Source organism: Rhinopithecus bieti, unplaced genomic scaffold (genome assembly GCF_001698545.2).
Source record: "Rhinopithecus bieti isolate Rb0 unplaced genomic scaffold, ASM169854v2 scaffold_11380, whole genome shotgun sequence".
Lineage (NCBI taxonomy): Eukaryota > Metazoa > Chordata > Mammalia > Primates > Cercopithecidae > Rhinopithecus > Rhinopithecus bieti.
The window spans coordinates 2,965,003-2,984,626 of record NW_016807225.1 but is presented as its reverse complement, the minus strand read 5'-3'; the positions used below and the strand labels follow the sequence as shown (position 1 = coordinate 2,984,626).

The 19,624-nt window shown below is 47.6% G+C and overlaps 1 protein-coding gene across 6 annotated transcripts in view; it reads right to left on the bottom strand.

Moving 5' to 3' along the window:
• Window positions 1–19,624, bottom strand: part of ESRRB (estrogen related receptor beta) — a 188,119-nt gene that overhangs the window by 39,048 nt on the left and 129,447 nt on the right. For all 6 annotated transcript variants that reach the window (XM_017880579.1, XM_017880577.1, XM_017880578.1 and 3 more), the window contains one exon: window positions 19,077–19,486. In XM_017880579.1, the coding sequence (XP_017736068.1) occupies window positions 19,077–19,473 (397 nt within the window). In that variant the 5' untranslated portion in view covers window positions 19,474–19,486. The remainder of the gene's footprint in view (window positions 1–19,076; window positions 19,487–19,624) is intronic.

The window sequence follows — 19,624 nt, the reverse complement described above, 5'->3', positions numbered from 1 at the left end:
AAGGTGATGGGAAGGGGAAGGGATGAAGATTCTCTGTACCCCTCTTCGCTTTTATCTAGCCGTAACTATTTCTTAAAGCGTTCTGGCTTGGGTGGCTTCTTGGGGAATAATTTCAATATTCATATAAGCCCGGTAAAATTCGAAAGACAAACAGAAAGGAGGGAAACACATATAAAAGCTAATTCAGCCAAACCTTTATCTTGGCTTAGAAGGCACTGGAAGATTTGGCCCATCCCCACCCAGGTCCACCCTCTCTCTGCAGCCTCAACATGCTGATTTCCTCCACTAGCTCTGCATTAACTATCACTTCCTGGAACTCCATGGTCTCCTAGGCTGCCAGGCCTTTGCTTTGCAGCTTAGAACAGACTCTCTATGCTCCCTCCACCCTCTGTTCCTCCAGGTCCCACATGGGGAGGCGCTCCTTCTCCGTGCTGATAACCCATTAATGTCCCCTGTGTTGTATCTGTCTCCCTCCTCCATGTACTCCAGCTCCTCTCTAGTCCCACTGCCTGGGACACCAAGCCACTCACTGCGCACACACGGGGAGCTCACACTGGCCAGTGCTTGTTAGGGAGTAGCCACAGCTCTGCTTGACAGATCCTGAGGCTTTCATGTTCCCAGCAACCCTGGAGGTAAATAGATTTTTCTCTATCTTACAGATAAGAAGGTGAGTAGAGGGGCCAGGCGCGGTGGCTCACACCTGTAATCCCAGCACTTTGGGAGGCCCAGGCAGTCAGATCATCTGAGGTCAGGAGTTCGAGACTAGCCTGGCCAACCTGGTGAAACCCCGTCTCTACTAAAAATACAAAACTTAGCCAGGTGTGGTGGTGCACACCTGTAGTCCCAGCTACTTGGGAGGCTGAGGAAGAAGGATTTCTTGAACCCAGGAACCCGAGATTGCAGTGAGTCAAGATTGCGCCACTGCACTCCAGCCTGGGCGACAGAGCGAGACTCTCAAAAAAAAAAAAAAAGAAAAGAAAGTGAACAGAATCCAGGGTATGGGACAGCAAGGACTGGGACCCAGCCTGTCAGGTCCAGCCTGCTCTGAGCCACTGTGCAAAGAGCTCACAGGGCCTGCCCTGGGCTTCACAGCTCCAGCTGCCTGGGACCCCTACACCCTTTGCATGTTCTTCACTTTTCCCATGCTTTGCTCTCAGCTGCTCAGCCAATCTGTCACCTTTTGAGGAAGGATAGGCCACAAGCTGCTGCTCAGAGCAGGGGTGTCAGGAAGTGTGTGTGTGGAGCTGGTACTGGTGCTTTCCCAGGACAAGAGGACCAAGTGCTAACAGCAAGTCCCCAGCCAGGCTCTTCACCCTTTGGGGGCCGGCCTGCATGCACGTGTGTGTACGTGTCAGTGTGTGTCAAAATAAATAAATTATTTATTTATTTTGGTTCCTTTCAATTTGTTTTATGGCCCCAGCGGCTGGCTGCCAGCAAAGCCAGGCTGGCGGCCTTGCTTTGTAATTTTTTTAAGTGCCTCCTTGATAAAGTGATGAGATTAATCCATCAGAATTCCTGTGGTCTCTTGAGGCGGGCCTAGGAGCGTGCAGGAACAGGGACAGGACATTGGCGGCACACACACATGCAGCTGAGGTGTGGAAGTTTTGGGGATGAGTTCTCTCAGGACAGGGACACAGCCAATGGTTAGCAAAAATTCCAGGTTCTAACCTGGGAGTGTATTCAGTATAGACAGGTGCAGACTCCACTTTGGGCACATCACCTAACTTCTCGGAGCCTCAGTTTCCTCATCTGTAAAATGGATACAGTTCCCAACTCATAAAGTTCTTATGTAAAAAGTTCCCCAGATTCAGGTCAGGCACAGCGGCTCATGCTTGTAATCCCATCACTTTGGGGAACCAAGGCAGGAGGATCACTTGAGGTCAGGAGTTTGAGATCAGCCTGGCCAAACATGGTGAAACCCCATCTCTACCAAAAATACAAAAAATTAGCCAGGCGTGGTGGTGGGCATCTGTAATCCCAGCTTCTTGGGAGACTGAGGCAGGAGAATCGCTTAAACCCAGGAGGCAGAGGTTGCAGAGATCATGCCATTGCACTCCAGCCTGGGCGACAGAGTGAGATTCCATCTCAAAAATAAACACATAAAAAATAAAAGTTCCCCAGATTCAGTGACAGAAAGCATACGAAGGTCTTAGTGAAGTGCAGGCACTGGCAAGCAGGCCACCATGGCTGCTCTGCTTATTTTTACATTCAGGCAGATCTTAAACAGCAGGAGTGTCCAATCTTTTGGCTTCCCTGGGCAGCATTGAAGAAGAATTGCCTAGGGCCATGCATAAAATATACTAATGATAACTGATGAGCTAAAAAAAAAACAAAACAAAACAGAAACACTCATCCTGTTACAAGAAAGTTTATGAATTTGTGTTGGGCCGCATTCAAAGCCATCCTGGGCCACGGGTTGGACAAGATTGTCTTACAGCGTAGACACAACCAAAGGATTCCAGGGTAAGCCTTTTCTAGGTGTCAGATCCGAGGCTAGCCACCAACTCTGATATTTGAGAACATTAAGGTCTGCCTCCCATCCCTAGACCTCAGAGTGGATGCTGCCGGTGCCTGTGGGAGGGAGGCAGGTACTGGTAGAACCTGACCTAGACTTCTCTATGACCTTAAGGCGGAGGGGTAACAACCACCATCAGCTCTCTTTGATCCTGTGCTTCCCTGGGAGAAGGAAATCCCAGGGGATCCCCCTCAGCTGTTCACCAACGGCTGCAGGGAGTAGGGAAGCCCTGCCACAGGCTCAGGGAGGGGGTTGCTAAGCTCAGACAAATAGCTCTCAGGGAGCTGTGGGCTCAGAGGCTGCTGGCTAATGACAGAGCTCAAGTGGTACCACTCTGTGCATCTCCTGTGAAAGGGCTGGGGTGATGGTCACTCAGTTCCACTCCCTTATTTACTTACCCCTGGAGACAGGGACCATCCCTTTCATCTCTGTGTTGCCCAGGGTCCTCTGCCCTCCCGATGCTCCCCTCACCATGAGCTGGATGATCTCATTCATGCCACTGGCTTCCACTCTCACTTAATTGGCAATGATCTGCAGCCAGTGCCCATGCCCTTATAAGCCATCTGCCTGCTCATGTGTCTACCTGGAGGTCCCCTGGGCCCTCCCCTTTCTCAAACTGAACCCATCCTCATCCAACCTGTTCCTTTTACTGTATCCCTTGTCTCACACAAGGGGACGACTAGCCACCTGCAACCTGTCAGAAATGAAGGGGCCTCCTGGATTTTTCCATACCTACCCCTAAGATTCTTTTCATCTTACTTCCTGATACCTCCTCCCTCCCTCCCTTCTGCAACAGTCCTAGTTTCACACTCATCACCCCTTTTGACTACTATCATGCACTAGCCTGTCTCCATTTCCCTTTCCAATCTGTCCTCCACACTGCCTCCTGGAGGTCGGTTAATAACTTTCCCAGACAAGTTTATCGGTTCTCTGGCTCATCGCGGTACATGGAGCACACCTGTCTACATGTCATCCCAAAAGTCCAGTAACTGGCAGGACAGGAGTGGGAACTGTCTCAGAGAATGAGGAAAGTAGAAACCTAGGTAGCTAAAGCAAGGGATCCAGATAAGAAATAAGCTAGCCACACTGCAGAACCTCAGAAAGTGTCAGGCATTGAAGACTCAATATACAGTAGCATCAGGAGCTAGAAGACAAAGCAGCAATGGTGTCCAAATTCTGAGGGACAATTATTTTCTTTTCCTTCTTTTCTTTCTTTTTTTTTTTTTTTTGTGAGATCGAGTTTCGCTCTTGTTACCCAGGCTGGAGTGCAGTGGTGTAATCTTGGCTCACTGCAACCTTGGCCTCCCAGATTCAAGCGATTATCCTGCCTCAGCCTTCCAAATAGCTGGGACTACCGGCGTGCACCACCAAGTCCAGCTAATTTTGTATTTTTAGTAGGGACAGGGTTTCTCCAGGTTGGTCAGGCTGGTCTCGAACTCCTGACTTCAGGTGATTCGCCCGCCTCAGCCTCCCAAAGTACTGGGATTACAGGCGTGAGCCACTGCGCCTGTCCAAGGACAATTATTTTCAACTAGAATTCTGTACCAAACCAAGATATGAATCTAATGTGAGGGTTGGAGGATGGAATAGAGGCATTTCCACATATACAAGGTATTGCCAATTTTACCTCTCCTGTACCTTTTGAGGGCACCCATGAACTACGTGCTTTCCCCAGAGAAGGAGTGAACCAAAAAAAAGGAAAAGGTAGGATCCAGAAAACAGGGAATACAACCCACGAGAAAAGTCAAGGACATGTCAAGAAGGAAATGGCAATAGGCAAAATAGATTATTTTGTGAATATAACCATATTGGGACAGTGGGATGATCATGTGTGTGTGTGTGTGTTGGGATGGGTTGTGTAACTGGAGCTAACTCATCTTCCATAACAGAAAGTCAAGAAAGAAGGTAAAAGTTGCTGTCAGCAAATATAGCTATAAAATCACAATATTACTAAATGATAGAAGAGGAGATTTTTTTTAAATGGTTAACTCTGGATTGGAGTGGGAGGAGAATGGGTAGCGCCAGTGATTGCGATCTTTCATTATACAACATACATATATATAAAAACATATATTTATATAAACATATATGTATGTTTTATGGTTTTTTATTTTTTGTTTTTTGTCTTTTTGAGACAGAGTCTTGTTCTGTCACCCAGGCTGGAGTGCAGTGGCACAGTCTTGGCTCACTGCAGCCTCTGCCTCCCAGGTTCAAGCAATTCTCCTGCCTCAGCCTCCCAAGTAGCTGGGATCACAGGCACCCACCACCACACCCGGCTAATTTTTGTATTTTTAGAAGTGATGGGGTTTTACCATGTTGGCCAGGCTGGTCTCAAACTCCTGGTGATCCGCCTGCCTCAGCCTCCCAAATTGCTGGCATTACAGGTGTGAGCCACTGTGCCTGGCCTAAAAGTTATGTTTCTTTTATACTCTTTAAACTATTTGCATACCTTATTTTGAAAAGAATTAGAAATAAATTTAAAGTATAAATTTAAGAAATTCTCCACCTGCTGTCCCCTAGAGCAGAGAACAAAATCTAAACTCCAGGGCAAAGCCTACCTGGCCTTTTATGATCTGACCATTTCCAACTTGTCCATCCTAATCCCTTCTCACTGAGGCCTCCAGTTCGTAGGCTCCAGCAGACCTGAACTATCAGTAAGTATAATAGTTCATGGATCTCATGGAGCCCCCAGCCCTCCCATGCCTCCCTCTACCTGACACTCCTCATGTGGTCCTCCTGGCCAGCTCCTCGTTGGAGCCACAGCTCTCACATGGCCTCCTTGGTGACACTTTCTTCCCTTCTGCCCCAGACAGGCTCACATGTTTCTCCCCACCACCCCATCCCCACACGGAAAGCAGCTACCTTAGCGTTTCCTAATCACATTGGTACCTGTGGGCCTCCCTTCTGAACTGCGTACTTTTTGGGAATGGAGATTATTATGTTTTTCATTTCTGTATCTCAAGTACAGTATCTCAATCCTGGTACCTGATTAATATCTGTTGAATAGATAATGAATGCAAATGAATCAAAAGCAAGAGCCCCCACCCAGAGAATCCTAGAATTCCACAACAGTGACCTTTCAGCTACCAAATGCAATTGTCTCCTCTTGGTCTTTCTCCTCCTGGTCCTTCCTGAAGCAGCAGACACCCATTGCCACCCTCTTAAAACAGACTACTTTGTTAGATTTCATCTCCCTTCTCTCTGCAGGGACTCTTGCAGCATCTCTGACCACTTCTGTATGTATTTCATCAACTCTGGAGTGCTTGCTTTCTTTTGTTTTTTAGTCGCCTGTTTTGTAATGAACTAAGATGCTTTCAACGGTAAGGTGCATCAGTCAAGAAAGAAAAAAGAATCCACCGATTAGGCTCATGCCTGTAATTCCAGCACTTTGGGAGGCCACGGCCAGCAGATCACTTGAGCCCAGGTGTTCAAGACCAGCCAGGACAACATGATGAAATCCCATCTCTACCAAAAATACAAAAAATTAGCTGAGCCTGGTGGCGTGCCCCTGTGGTACCAGCTACTTTGGAGGCTGAGGTGGGAGGATCACTTGAGCCCAGGGAGGTTGAGGCGGCAGAGAGCCAAGATTGTGCCACTGCACTTCAGCCCGGGGGACAGAGCGAGACCCAGTCTCAAAAAAAAAAAAAAAAAAAAAAAAAAAAAAAAGAGCTTTTTTCCAGATTTTATTTGATCCCATCGCCTTCTTACACATACATAAGAGAAAACACAAGAAAAACAGATTGGTTAAAATATTGTTAAAATATCACAGAGTCTAACTCTCCTGATTCATTTTTGATCCGTCATTGTTTTCAGGTTTTTTTCACAGACTCATCCTCTCTACTATCAAGGGCTTTGTTAAGAAAATGTTCACTGTTGTCTCAGGCCACTGGCCCCTACTCTGCAACTTTTGAGGTGCATTTGAGAGCAGTGACAACCAGGAAATGGCTGTCACCTGGTCAATGGTAACTGTGACAGGCAGCCCAATTCAGAGATGTAACTTGGAGAAAATGTGCATCTTAGAACTGATGAAATATGGCAGTCCTCAATCTCCTTTCAGGGCCCCTCCTATGCTCTTTCTGTTCAACAAGGTCCCTCAACCCTTCTCCTTCTAAAGAGCTTTCACTAGAACAGCAGTTCTCAAATTTGAGCTTGCATAAAGCTCACTTGAAGGGCTGGTTAAATCAGATTGCTGGGCCTTGCCCCCTAGTCTCAGATTCAGTACATCTGGGGTGGGGCCCAAAATTTGCATTTCTAAGAAGCTCCCAGGTGTAGCCTTTGCTGCTGGCCTGAGGGCCACACTTTGAGAACCACAGCCTAGAGGATCTCCTTAGACTTAAAACCCCACTCAAGATTTTGCTTCTGGGCTGTAATTCTAAACTCTCCAGGGTCTCCGTGAACTTATCAAACTCAGTATGTCCAAAACTTTATCCATTATCTCATGCTCCTTCCCACCCTGACTCCCCCAGCTGATGAAATTGTTCCTTCTGAGGCCGGGCGCGGTGGCTCAAGCCTGTAATCCCAGCACTTTGGGAGGCTGAGACGGGCGGATCATGAGGTCAGGAGATGAGACCATCCTGGCTAACACTGTGAAACCCCGTCTCTACTAAAAAAAAAAAAAAAATACAAAAAAACTAGCCGGGCGAGGTGGCGGGCACCTGTAGTCCCAGCTGCTCTGGAGGCTGAGGCAGGAGAATGGCATAAACCCGGGAGGCGGAGGTTGCAGTGAGCTGAGATCCGGCCACTGCACTCCAGCCCGGGCGACAAAGCAAGACTTTGTCTAAAAAAAAAAAAAAAGAAAGAAAGAAATTGTTCTTTCTGGGTATGTATGTTTTCCCCCTAATGGCCTTGCCATCTCCCTAGTAGCCTAAATTAGAAATCTAAGAGTCCTCCTTCCCTCAGCGTCCACAATCCAGTCACTATCCTTTTAATACTGAATCCACCTTTTTTTTTTTTTTTTTAGAGATAGAGTCTCACTCTGTTGCCCAGGCTGGAGTGCAATGGCCCAATCTCAGCTCACTACAACCTCTGCCTCCCAGGTTCCAGTGATTCTCCAGCCTCAGCCTCCCAAGTAGCTGTGATTATAGGTGTGCGCCACCATGCCTGACTAATTTTTGTATTTTTAGTATACACAGGGTTTCACCATGTTGGTCAGACTGGTCTCAAACTCCTGACCTCAAGTGATCTGCCGCCTCAGCCTCTCAAAGTGCTGGGATTACAGGCGTGAGCCACCGTGCCCGGCCTGAATCCACTTTGGAAAGTACCTCAAGCCTGACTTCTCCTTCTAGGCCTTTTGCCCTGATCTTGGTTTGGACAACCCTAACTGTACTGTTAAAATTGCTTCCTGTGGCTGATACGGTGGCTCACACCTGTAATCCCAGCACTTTGGGAGGCCAAGCCAGGCAAATCATGAGGTCAGGAGTTTAAGATCAGCCTGGCCAACAGAGTGAAACCCCCTTCCTACTTAAAATACAAAAATTAGCCAGGTGTGGTGGCATGCACCTGTAGTCCCAGCTACTCGGGAGGCTGAGGCAGGAGAATCACTTGAACCCGGGAGGCAGAGGTTGCGGTGACCCAAGACCATGACATTGCACTCCAGCTTGGGTGACAGAGTGAGACTCCATCTCAAAGAAAAAAAAAAAATGGCTTCCTGCTGGGCACAGTGGCTCACACCTGTAATCCCAGCACTTTGGGAGGCCAAGGCGGGAGGGTCATGAGGTCAGGAGTTCAAGACCAGCCTGGCCAACACAGTGAAACCCTGTCTCTACTAAAAATACAAAAAAAAAACCCAAAAAACAAATAAACAAATATTAGCTGGGCATGGTGGTGCACACCTGTAATCCCAGCTGCTGGGGAGGCTAAGGCAGGAGAATCGCTTGAACCCAGGAGGCAGAGGTTGCAGTGAACCAAGATTGCACCACTGCATTCCAGCCTGGGCAACATAGCAAGACTCTGTCTCAAAAATAAATAAATAAAATAAAATTGCTTCCTCACTGGGCTCCCAGCCCCTAGCCTCTCCTGCTTCCGCATCATCATTCCTATTGTTGCCTGAATTATCTTGCTGAAAGGAGATCTGATTAATTCCTTGCTCAGAAGCCTTCAATGACTTCCCATTGCCAAGCATAACTAACAAAACAAATACTATTTATTTCATGTGCCAGGCACTAAGTTACACCCTCACATGCATGTCTCATTTCATTTTTGCAACAACATTGTAGGGGCAGGAACTATTTATTAGCCACATTTTACTGATATGGACATTAAGACTCAGAAAAGCTAAGTCACTTGCCCAAGGTGATACAACGAAGAAATTGTGAAGCTGAGATCCTAAGCCTGGTTAAATAGCCCTCAAATCTTAAATATGACTCCTTACTTAGTGTTCCTTACCACGACCTGTGACGCCCGGTGCAGTCCAGTCCCATGCTGTTTTTCCAGCCCATCATCCACCACTGAGCCCCCTCCTCTCTTGCTGCCAAGCATGTTTACCTTCCACTCCTGAGAAAGTGTCCCTTCTTCCAGGAAGCCCTCCCTGCCCTCCAGAAGGTATGAACCTTCTCTGAACTCTATGTGTCACCTAAGTCACAGGCTGACCACATTCTGACTTGCACCCTGGCTGTGTCTCCAAAAAGAGGAATTGTGGCCAGGTGCGGTGGCTCAAGCCTGTGATCCCAGCACTTTGGGAGGCCGAGACGGGTGGATCATGAGGTCAGGAGATCAAGACCATCCTGACTAACACGGTGAAACCCCGTCTCTACTAAAAAAACACAAAAAACTAGCCGGGCGAGGTGGCGGGCGCCTGTAGTCCCAGCTACTCGGGAGGCTGAGGCAGGAGAATGGCGTAAAACCCGGGAGGCGGAGCTTGCAGTGAGCTGAGATCCGGCCACTGCACTCCAGTCTGGGCGACAGAGCGAGACTCCGTCTCAAAAAAAAAAACAAACAAAAAAACAAAAAGAGGAATTGTGATTTGTTCTGTCATTTGCCAGTACCCTGCAGATAGCTAACATTCTGTGGGTTTAATGGACTCTTCTTGTATAGATGAGGAAACTGAGGCCAGAGGAACTCAGTCCTTACTTGCCCAATGTCAGCCAGTTGGCTAGTGACTGGGCTAGGACCAGCACCTAGCTCCTGACTCCTGCCGACTCCTGCCCTTGTCTCTACACCCCTGTCTTGTGTCTCCCGAGATCCGGGATCGGGATCCGCCAGCTGCATTCTCCAGGACAAAAGACCTGGAGGTGACCCAAGGTGGAATAACCCATCAATCATCCCCCTTTCCCTCTCCTAGGGGAGTTTTCTTCCAAGCCTGCATCTGGGCCCCAGGTGAATGGAGGAAGCACTGTGCCAGGCCTCTTTCTTTCTTGTTCCTTCTTGTTTTAAGTTAGAGACCCAGGAGTTGCTCAAAGGACTCCCAGTGGCCTGTGCAAAGTTGGCCATCTACCCCGGGAACTCAAGAAGTGCAGACTGGCTTTACCTAACCGCACAGCCCCTCATGGCCATGTATCATATGTTAGTCAATGGCTGCTACTCTACCTAGAAAAAAATCCAAGTGCACCACTCACCATGGCCCCCGGACTTTGCCCATCCTCTCCAGCCCCTTCCACTTTGCCTTTGCTCACTGACACTAGTCATGTTGGTCTTTCTGCTGTCCTGAAACACACTGGCTTTTTCCTCTGCCTGAAACGCTGGTCCCAGGATTCCTTGATGAGCTTCGGTTTACTTTAAAAGTTGCCTTATTAGCACAGCCTTCCCTAATCCTCTTTCAAAATGAGACCCCCTTTCTCAGTCACTCCCTGGTCTCATCATTGTTTTATCTCCTTCATAACACCTGTCTCAGTCTGACACCATGATTCATTATTTATCGTATTTATTGTCAACTTTCCCCCCTACAATGCAAGCCCACTAGGGTGGGGGCCATAGGACTGCTTGAGCCCAGGAGTTCGAGATCAGTGTAGGCAACATAAAGAGACTCTATCTCTACAACTTAAAAAAAAAAAAAAAAAAAAAAAGCCGGGCATGGTGGTGCATGCCTGTAATCCCAGCTCCTCAGAAGGCTGAGGCAGGAGCCCAGGAGTATGAGGCTACAGTAAGCCATGATCATGTCTCTGTGCTGAGCCTGGGCAACAGAGCAAAACCCTGTCCCAAGAACGAAAAAAAGAAAATAAGAAAAAAAAAGGAGAGAAAATTGCTTATGATTTGAGTCTTTACAAGGTCACACATCAGAGGTGCTATTAAGTCAATCACTTTGTACTGAACAACAATCTACAATTTGGGAAGACACATGGTCCTAAGAAGACCTCAATCAATGCTACTTGCCTGAGTGAATCACTAACAAAGGGAGTAAATAAAAATACACTTCCTTTTCTTTTTTCTTTTTCTTTTTTTTTTTTTTTGCCACCGAGTCTTTCTCTGTCACCCAGGCTGGAGTGCAGTGTGTGATCTTGGCTCACTGCAACTTCTGACTCCCGGGTTCAAACAATTCTTGTGCCTCATCCTCCCAGGTAGCTGGGATTACAGGCATGTGCCACCATACCAAGCTAAGTTTTATATTTTTAGTAGAGATGGGGTTTTGCCATGTTGGCCAGCTGGTCTCCAACTCCTGGCCTCAAGTGATTCACCTGCCGCAGCCTCCCAAAGTGCTGGGATTACAGGTATGAGCCACCATGCCTGGCCTGCGCTGAAGCAGGAGAAGGAAGACAAGCTGCTGGGTCAAGTGATCTGAAGGAGGGAGAATGAACAGGACTTGGCCACTGGGATGTTAGTTTGGGGTGGGGGTTGGTGGGTGCTGGGACAGGAAGCTGAGTTAAAGGTAAGACCCAGGTGTCTGGCTTGAACATGGAGGGCTGATGCAGGCACTGTATTGGGAACACAAGGAGAAATGGTGATGGAAAGAAAACCACTTCTGTTTAAAACTTCGGGCAACTGGGGTGCTTCTGGGACATCCAAGTGGAAATGTTCATTAGGTGTGAAAGAAATGGAGCTTGGGGAAGAGGATGACAGCAAGACCTATGGAATTAGCATTCATCCTGATTTCAGAGACAACAGAAGCCATGGATATGAGAAGGAAGATGCTGGGCACAGAAGCTGGGTCAAGAACTGAGAGGAGGAAGAGAGGAAGAACCAGGAAGTTGAAGGTAGAGGGGATATATATTTGACAAGATTGGAGATACTAGAGATAGTTCAATGCTGATGGTGGAAGGAAGGAAGGAAGGGAAGGTAAGGAAGAAGGAGAGGAACAGAAGGAAGAAGTGTGTGGAAGGAAGGAAGGAGACTTTAGAAAATGAGCAGGGGAAGACAAAGGAGAGGAGGTAATAGGCGAGAGGGTCTCAGGAGGAGGGAAGGAGGTAGGATTCAAAGCCAGAGAATAGCTGAGCCTGGGGTAGGAGACATTTCTTCCAGCAGTGAGTGAGTTGCAAGAAATAGCTGCGGAATCAGTGAACGGAAGCAGCTGTGGACAGGGAAGAGAGTGCATCGGTTTGGCGGCAGGAAGCTGAGGGAGTTCTAGTTTCTCAATAAAACAGGAGGCAGAGTCATTGCTGAGACAGACACCGGGTGACAGGGTCAAGGTTATTACAAAGGTTTTCATTACGGTGGAGTCAGTGTCACTCAGCCCTAAGTCCCAGAAGCAGCTGACTTTGCCAGCCACAGAAAGTGGCTGCATCTCTCAGAGGCACTCCTATTGCCTAAATTCAGGAACCTGATGTATAAACTCAGGGATGCGGTCCAAAGAGAGCACACATACAAGGAGAAATTGATCTGTCTGCCTGCCCTGCAAATTCACTCCTTGCAGAAGACCTGCAGGGGAACTAGATCCTAACCAGAAAGATATTAATCAGATAAACGGAATGTTTAATCACATCAGGCTGTCCCTAGGCTAAGACTCCTCTTTCCCAGGAGTGGTGGCTTTGCCTAAGTATGTCTGTTTTTTTCTATGCCTCCAGGGCTGGCCAATCCTTGTTAATTGGCACTTTTTTTTTCTTTAGATATGCTAGTAAATGCAATCAGGTTGAGTTCTATCTCATCTGACTTGGAGCCATTCTGTTCCTTCAGGAAGGTGCCTGCATCTGTCTATGAGCTCATCTATTCTCAGTGAGTGTCGTCATAGCCCCCAGTGACAAAAAAAAAAACCCTCCCTTTCATAGCATAGAATTGGGCAGGGTTGGAATAAACACTAACATGCACTACTGGGAGTTGATCATAGGTCTCTGAGAGCCAGGGAACTGAATCTGCCTAGTTCAATGCAGTGCAGAGGAGTGTTTCAGGTTTTGTGGATCAGGCCATCTCTATTGCAAATGCTCTGCTGTTTTAACGCTCAAGCAGCCACAGACAATATGCAAACAAATAGGTGTGGCTGTGTTCCAACAAAACTTGATTTATACAACCAAGGGTGGCCGGCTTGCAGGCTGTAGTTTGCCCATCTTCTCCCTCTTCCCTCCCACCCCCATTGTACTACCAGCCAAAACCACGGTAAGGGCTTAATAAAGATTGGTGGGCTGGGCGCAGTGCCCCATGCATGTAATCCCAACACTTTGGGAGGCTGAGGTGGGTGGATCACTTGAGATCAAGAGTTGGAGACCAGCCTGGCCAACATGGCGAAACCCCGTCTCTACTGAAAATACAAAAATTAGCCAGGTGTGGTGGTGCACGCCTGTAATCCCAGCTACCTTGGGAGGCTGCAGCAGGAGAATTGCTTGAGCCTGGGAGGCGGAGGTTGCAGTGAGCCAGGATTGCTCCACTGAACTCTAGGCTGAGCAACAGAGTAAGACTCTGTCCAAAAAAAAAAAGATTGGTGGAGAAGGAATGACTCTGTCTTAGTCTTTTTCCCTAAATCTATCATGACATCCTTGTTTCTGCAAAATATCCCCCCATATTAGTACAACCATTGGATTGAGCAGAAGGAAGTGATCTAAACAAGAGGTAAGGTATGAGGTAACATGACTAACATGATTTTCAGAACTTTTATTTCTTTCTTTTTCTTTTTCTTTTTTTTTTGAGACGGAGTTTTGCTCTTGTTGCCTAGGCTGGAGTGCAATGGCAAGATCTTACTGCAACCTCCATCTCCCTGGTTCAAGCAATTCTGTCTCAGCCTCTCCAGTAGCTGGGATTACAGGCATGCACCACCATGCCCAGCTAGAGACGGGGTTTCATCATGTTGGCCATGCTGGTCCTGAACGCCTGACCTTAGGTAATCCACCTGCCTTGGCCTCCCAAAGTGCTGGGAGTACAGGTGTGAGCCACAGTGCCAGGCTGCTTTTTTTTTTTTTTTTTTTTAAAGAAACTCCAGCTCTGTTGCTCAGGCTGGAGTTTAGTAGCAGGATCATAGCTCATTGCAGCCTCCAAATTCCTGGACTCAAGCAATCCTCCCACTTCAATCTCCCAAGAAGCTGGGATTACAGGCATGAGCCACCATACCCAGCTAAGTTTTAAAAAATTTATTGTAGAGATGGGGTCACAGGCTGGGCTGGGCTGGAACTCCTGGCTTCAAGGGATCCTCCTGCCTCAGCTCCCAAAGTGCTGCCATTACAGGCAGGAGCCACCACATCTGGCCCAATTTTTAGAGCTTTCCAAGAATTTACAGGCACTCGTGAATGGATCATTCCATGACTTAAGCCCTCTGTCCACATAATAGGACTCAAAAAAAAAAAATTGGCCTGAATATTAGGTGCTTAGGAGACTATGTCCTGGTTTGGAGAACAGTGCTACACCTGTAGACTCATGGGCACTAAGCAGTAGATTCCAGCTACTAGGGCCAGGCGCAGCGGCTCCTCCCTCTAATCCTAAGCACTCTGAGAACTGGGGCAGGAGAATGGCTTGAGGCCAGGAGTTTGAGACCAGCCTGGGCAACATAGCAAGGCCTCATCTCTACCAAAACAAAACAAAACAAAAAACACAACAGATTCCAGCTTCTTAGGGGCAGAACCACATGCCTTTCTCTCCTGTTCCCCCTCTGCACCTTACTCAGAGAGGGACTCAAAGAACGCTCACCGAGTTCTGAGTTTGTTTCTGTGGTTGTCCAATTCTAGGTCATTTTTCTCCTCTCTGTACTTTTCCTATTTTTCCAGATTTTCTACAGTTGCTACATTTAGAAACAACAAAATCTGAGTGGGCATGGTGGCTCACGCCTATAATCCCAGCACTTCGGGAGGCTGAGGCGGGAGGATCACTTGAGGTCAGGAGTTCGAGACCAGCCTGGCCAACATGACGAAACTCCGTCTCTACTAAAAATACAAAAATTAGTCGGGCGTGGTGGTGCACACCTGTAATCCCAGCTTCTTGGGAAGTTCAGCTGGGAGGTGGAGGTTGCAGTGAGCCAAGATCACTGCACTCCAGCCTGGGCAACAGAGCGAGACTCTGTCTCAAAAAAAACAAGAACAAAATCTAAATCTTTGTTAGAACAAAACCAAAGAGTGAATAAAATAACCAGAGCAATCTGTCAGCCTTGAGTTTACTTTTCCCTGTCCTGAATATAAACCTCTTTCTGGTTACAAACTTGTAACTCGCCTTGTGGAAAGAGAACAGGCTGCAGCAGTTCAGTTCCAACTGCACAAATGCTGCTGTTTGTCTTTTGACTTCTACGAAGAGATCATTATCCTATTCACGGTAGCAAATAATTAAGACTATTTACAAATCTTTCATTTGGACTCCTGACTTGCTGAGAACATTCGCAGACACCTGGGCCTCTGTCAAGCACGCAATAGGATTTCTGAGTTTACACACATTCTCCTCTGCTTTCAAAAAATGTGATTCAAAACTCTCCAGCTCATCTAAGAACAACATGGTGAGAAGAAAATGTGACTGTCTTCTAACAAGCAATTCTTCAAAAACTGACCTCAAAGAGTCTAAAATAATGGCAACCTCTCCAAGACCACCTTCCAATTTAGAAAGAAAAATGTTGTTATCTCGGTAACTTCATTGACTTAAACATTTTATGTTCCTCAAATATCTAATGATTTGTGTAAAAACCATCAGACTGGAGATTCTCATTCTTGGCTGAGGCAAGAGACAGGTTCACCATACAGTGTTTTTCAAATACAGAGATCCCAGGGCCTTCCCCCAGACTCAGACTCAGGGTGTATAAAGCGGGCAGAGATCAGGGTGCATTCATTTTTATGTCCTGGAGGCCAGCACAGTGCCTGATACAGATGATGCTCAATAAATATTTGCATGACAAAGATGGTAAAGGGGTCCTTCTGGGATAGTTAAGAAAACTGAGGTCTGGGGTTTCATGAAAACTTGCTCTACTCTTCTGCATTGCTAGAATTTTTATCATGTTTATTTTTTTAAAAGGGCTCATTTAAGAAATAAATCAATTTATGATCGGGCGCGGTGGCTCATGCCTGTAATCCCAGCACTTCGGGAGGCTGAGGCGGGTGGATCACTTGAGGTCAGGAGTTTGAGACCAGCCTAGCCAACATTGTGAAACCACATCTCTACTAAAAACACAAAAAATTAGCCGGGTGTTGTGGCCGGCACCTGCAATCCCAGCTACTTGGGAGGCTGAGGCAGGAGAATCACTTGAACCCAGCAGGCAGAGGTTGCAGTGAGCCGAGATCATGCCACTGCACTCCAGCCCAGGTGACAGAGTGAGACCCCATCTCAAAAAAAACCAAAAAAATTAAAAAGAGATTTGTAACTAAAATAGCTAAAATAATCTGAGTACTGTTAGAGCAAAACAATTATTGTTTTATTTAAATATATGTAGATTACAAAAGTTTATTCTATAAGATAAATGTGTCTGTTGTTTTCATAATAATATGTCTTAAGTTATATTGTTAAAGTGAAAATAATAATCACAAACGTTTGTTTGGCACTTACTAGGTGCTAGGCAATATTCTAAGTGCTTTATATGTATTAACTCACGTAAGCTTCTTAATAGCTATAAGGTAGGAACAATATCTCACTTTTATTTTATTTTTTAAATTTTATTTATTTATTTTTGAGACGGAATCTTGCTCTGTTGCCCAGGCTGGAGTGCAGTTGTACCATATCGGTTCACTACACCCTCTGCCACCTGGATTTAAGCGATTCTCCTGCCTCAGCCTCCCAAGCAGCTAGGATTACAGGCACCTGCCACCATGCCTGGCTAATTCTTGCATTTTCAGTAGAGACAGGATTTCACCATGTTGGCCAGGCTAGTCTGGAACTCCTGGCCTCAAGTGATCCACCCTCCTCAGCTTCCCAAAATGCTGGGATTACAGGCGTGAGCCACCACGCCCAGCTGATATCTCACTTTTTAGATGAAGTAACTGAAGCACAGAGAGAAACAGGCAGCATGACCAAGGTGCAGCTATAAGGGGAAGATGGAACTCTCTGACCAGGAGCTGTGGTGGTTAGCCAATGCACCACGCCATCTCAACTCATATGTGGAACTGGAAACATATCCAATCCTAATGTCCTCAATTGGTTTCATAAATAGATTGCCATCTGAAGAAACTTAAACACATATATATTTGTTGAATAAACAGAATCATCCCGGGGAAGCTCAGCCTGCCTCTTCTAAAGGAGAAATGAATGGGGTGGGTACATTCTGGGGACAGCCAGGCAGGGCCCTGAAAAGAGATCTGATGCAGGGGCAGGATGGATGGTTCCTGGGTGTTCTCCAGTTTGGTCTGCAGTTTCTGTGCCAGTTGGATGGCACCAGCTCATCGCAATGACCTGCATGAGTAGGGATTTTGTCTATCCTACCACTAGCACCTATAGCCTGGCCTGGTGCTTAGTAGGTGCTCAACAGATACTTGACTAACTGAATGAAAGCACTGTATCCAGGGCCTGATGCAATTAAGAATCACAGCTATCGGCAAGGCATGGTGGCTCAGGCCTGTAATCCCAGCACTTTTGGAGGCCAAAGTGGGCCCAAGTGGATCACTTGAGTCCAGGTGTTTGAGACCAGCCTTGCCAACATGGCGAGACACCATCTCTACTAAAAATAAAATGAACTGGGTGTGGTGGTGTGCACCAGTGGTCCCAGCAGTCTCTCTCTGCCATGAATTTGATAACAGCCTTGTTGGGGCAGGCCCACCATTCCCCCCAATTCACCTCGTGGTGACTTTACAGAGCAACCGACCAGGGTTCTTACACTCCTTTGTTAGACTGATTCACTCTAGTACCCACAGAAAGAAGCTGCCACCCCCATGGCCATTGGAATGTGACTCAGCTGATATGTAAATGTATTGAAAAAAAGCTTATGGGTGTGGTGGCAGCCACTGTAGTTCTAGCTACTTGAGAAGTTGAGGTGGTAGGATGGCTTGAGCCCAGGACTTCAAGGCTGCAGTGTGCAATAATCGTGCCTGTGAATAGCCACTGCACTCCAGCCTGGGCAATATAGCAAGACCCTCATCTCTCTCTCTTTTTGAGATGGAGTCTACTCTGTTGCCCAGGCCGGAGTGCAGTGGCCCAATCTTGGCTCACTGCAACCTCTGCCTCCCGGGTTCAAGTGATTCTCTTGTCTCAGCCTTCCTGGTAGCTGAGATTACAGGCACTTGCCACCACACCCAGATGTTTTTTTTTTTTTTTTTGTATCTTTAGTAGAGATAGAGTTTCACCATGTTGGCCAAGCTGATCTTGAACTCCTGACCTCAAGGCCCACCTTGGTCTCCCAAGTGCTGGGATTACAGACGTGAGCCAGTGTGTCTGGCCCAAGACTCTCATCAAAAGAGAAGAGAAGAGAAGAGAGAAGAGAGAATAGAGAAGAGAAAAAGAAAAGAAAAGAAAACAAAAGAAAAGAAAAAAGATCTTAAAAGATAGGTCAAACTGGGATCGAGACACGATGAGTTCCTGTCCTAATTCCAACAGGCCTGAGTCTTCTACAATGAGAAAATACTCACATATTATTTGTTTTTTTGTTTGTTTCTCAGACAGGGTCTTGCTCTGTCTTCCAGGCTGGAGGGCAGTGGTGCCATCACAGGTCACTGCAGCCTCAGACTCTTGGGTTCAAATGATCCTCCCTCCTCAGCCTCCCAAGTAGCGAGGACTAGAGGTGTGTGCCACCACGCATTAATTAAAAAAAAAAAAATTAGTGTTGGGGTCTTACTGTCTTGCCCAGGCTGGTCTCAACTCCTGGCCTCGAGCTATCCTCTGGCCTTGGCCTCCCAAAATGCTGGGATTACAGGCATGAGTCACGTCTGGCGTTTTACTTGTATAAGTAAGAAAGACAAAAACAAGGTGAGGGACTCTTCATATGTCCCATAAGTCTGGAATTGCAGGGCAAATTATGTTATGTTTTTCCCCCCCGCACAAAATAAACTTTTTGAGGGACACACATTTGACAGTGTACCCCATACCAGTGAGAAGCACCCAGGGTTTGGCATTCCTGTGGATTTTCTTTTGGTTTTCTGGGGCTCTGCATGGGGAACTGAGGGGTGGGGAACGCATGTCACTCAACAACAGTCTTGCAGCTGTCCAGTCCCAGAACGAGAAGCCCTGAGCAAGGAAAAAGGCGCCCCACAGAAGTACTGCTCCAACAGCGCCCAGAATTGGCAATCTCTTGGAATTTCTAGGGCTTCTGCCGAACCCGCAGGCAGGGCTGCCACCCCCCACCCCGCACCCAGGCTCCGCGAGGCCCACCACGCACCTTGGATGGTCCTCTTGAAGAAGGCCTTGCAAGCCTCACAGGAGGCCACGCCATAGTGGTAGCCAGAGGCAATATCCCCGCACACGAGGCACAGGCGCTTGGGGATGGCGTTGAGCATGTACTCGCACTTGATGGCCGAGTCCTCCATGATGCCGCTGGCACAGTCCTCGTAGCTCTTGCGGCATGGGGTGCCTCCCAGCCCGGCGCCTGCAAACATGGGTGGCGAGTCCAGACCGTTGGCGTGGGTGCCCAGGGCCAGGCCAAAGCCACCGCTGGCGTCGGACGAGCCACTGGGGCTGTGGTGGCTGAGGGCATCGATGCCCGAGGATGGGCTGGACGGCTCAGTCTTGATGAAGGAGCCGCAGCTGGAGCCCAGGTGCCTGTCGTCTGAGGACATCCTATTCAGCAGCCTGTGGACACAAATCGGGAAGTCAGCCCCAACAAGATGGGGTGGGTGTGGCGGGCGGGTCCAGCCCCGCAGGTAGGGTGGCTGGGAAGGGCTCTATGCTAAGGCTTTGGTGAGATAAAACAATGGTGAAGAAGGTAAA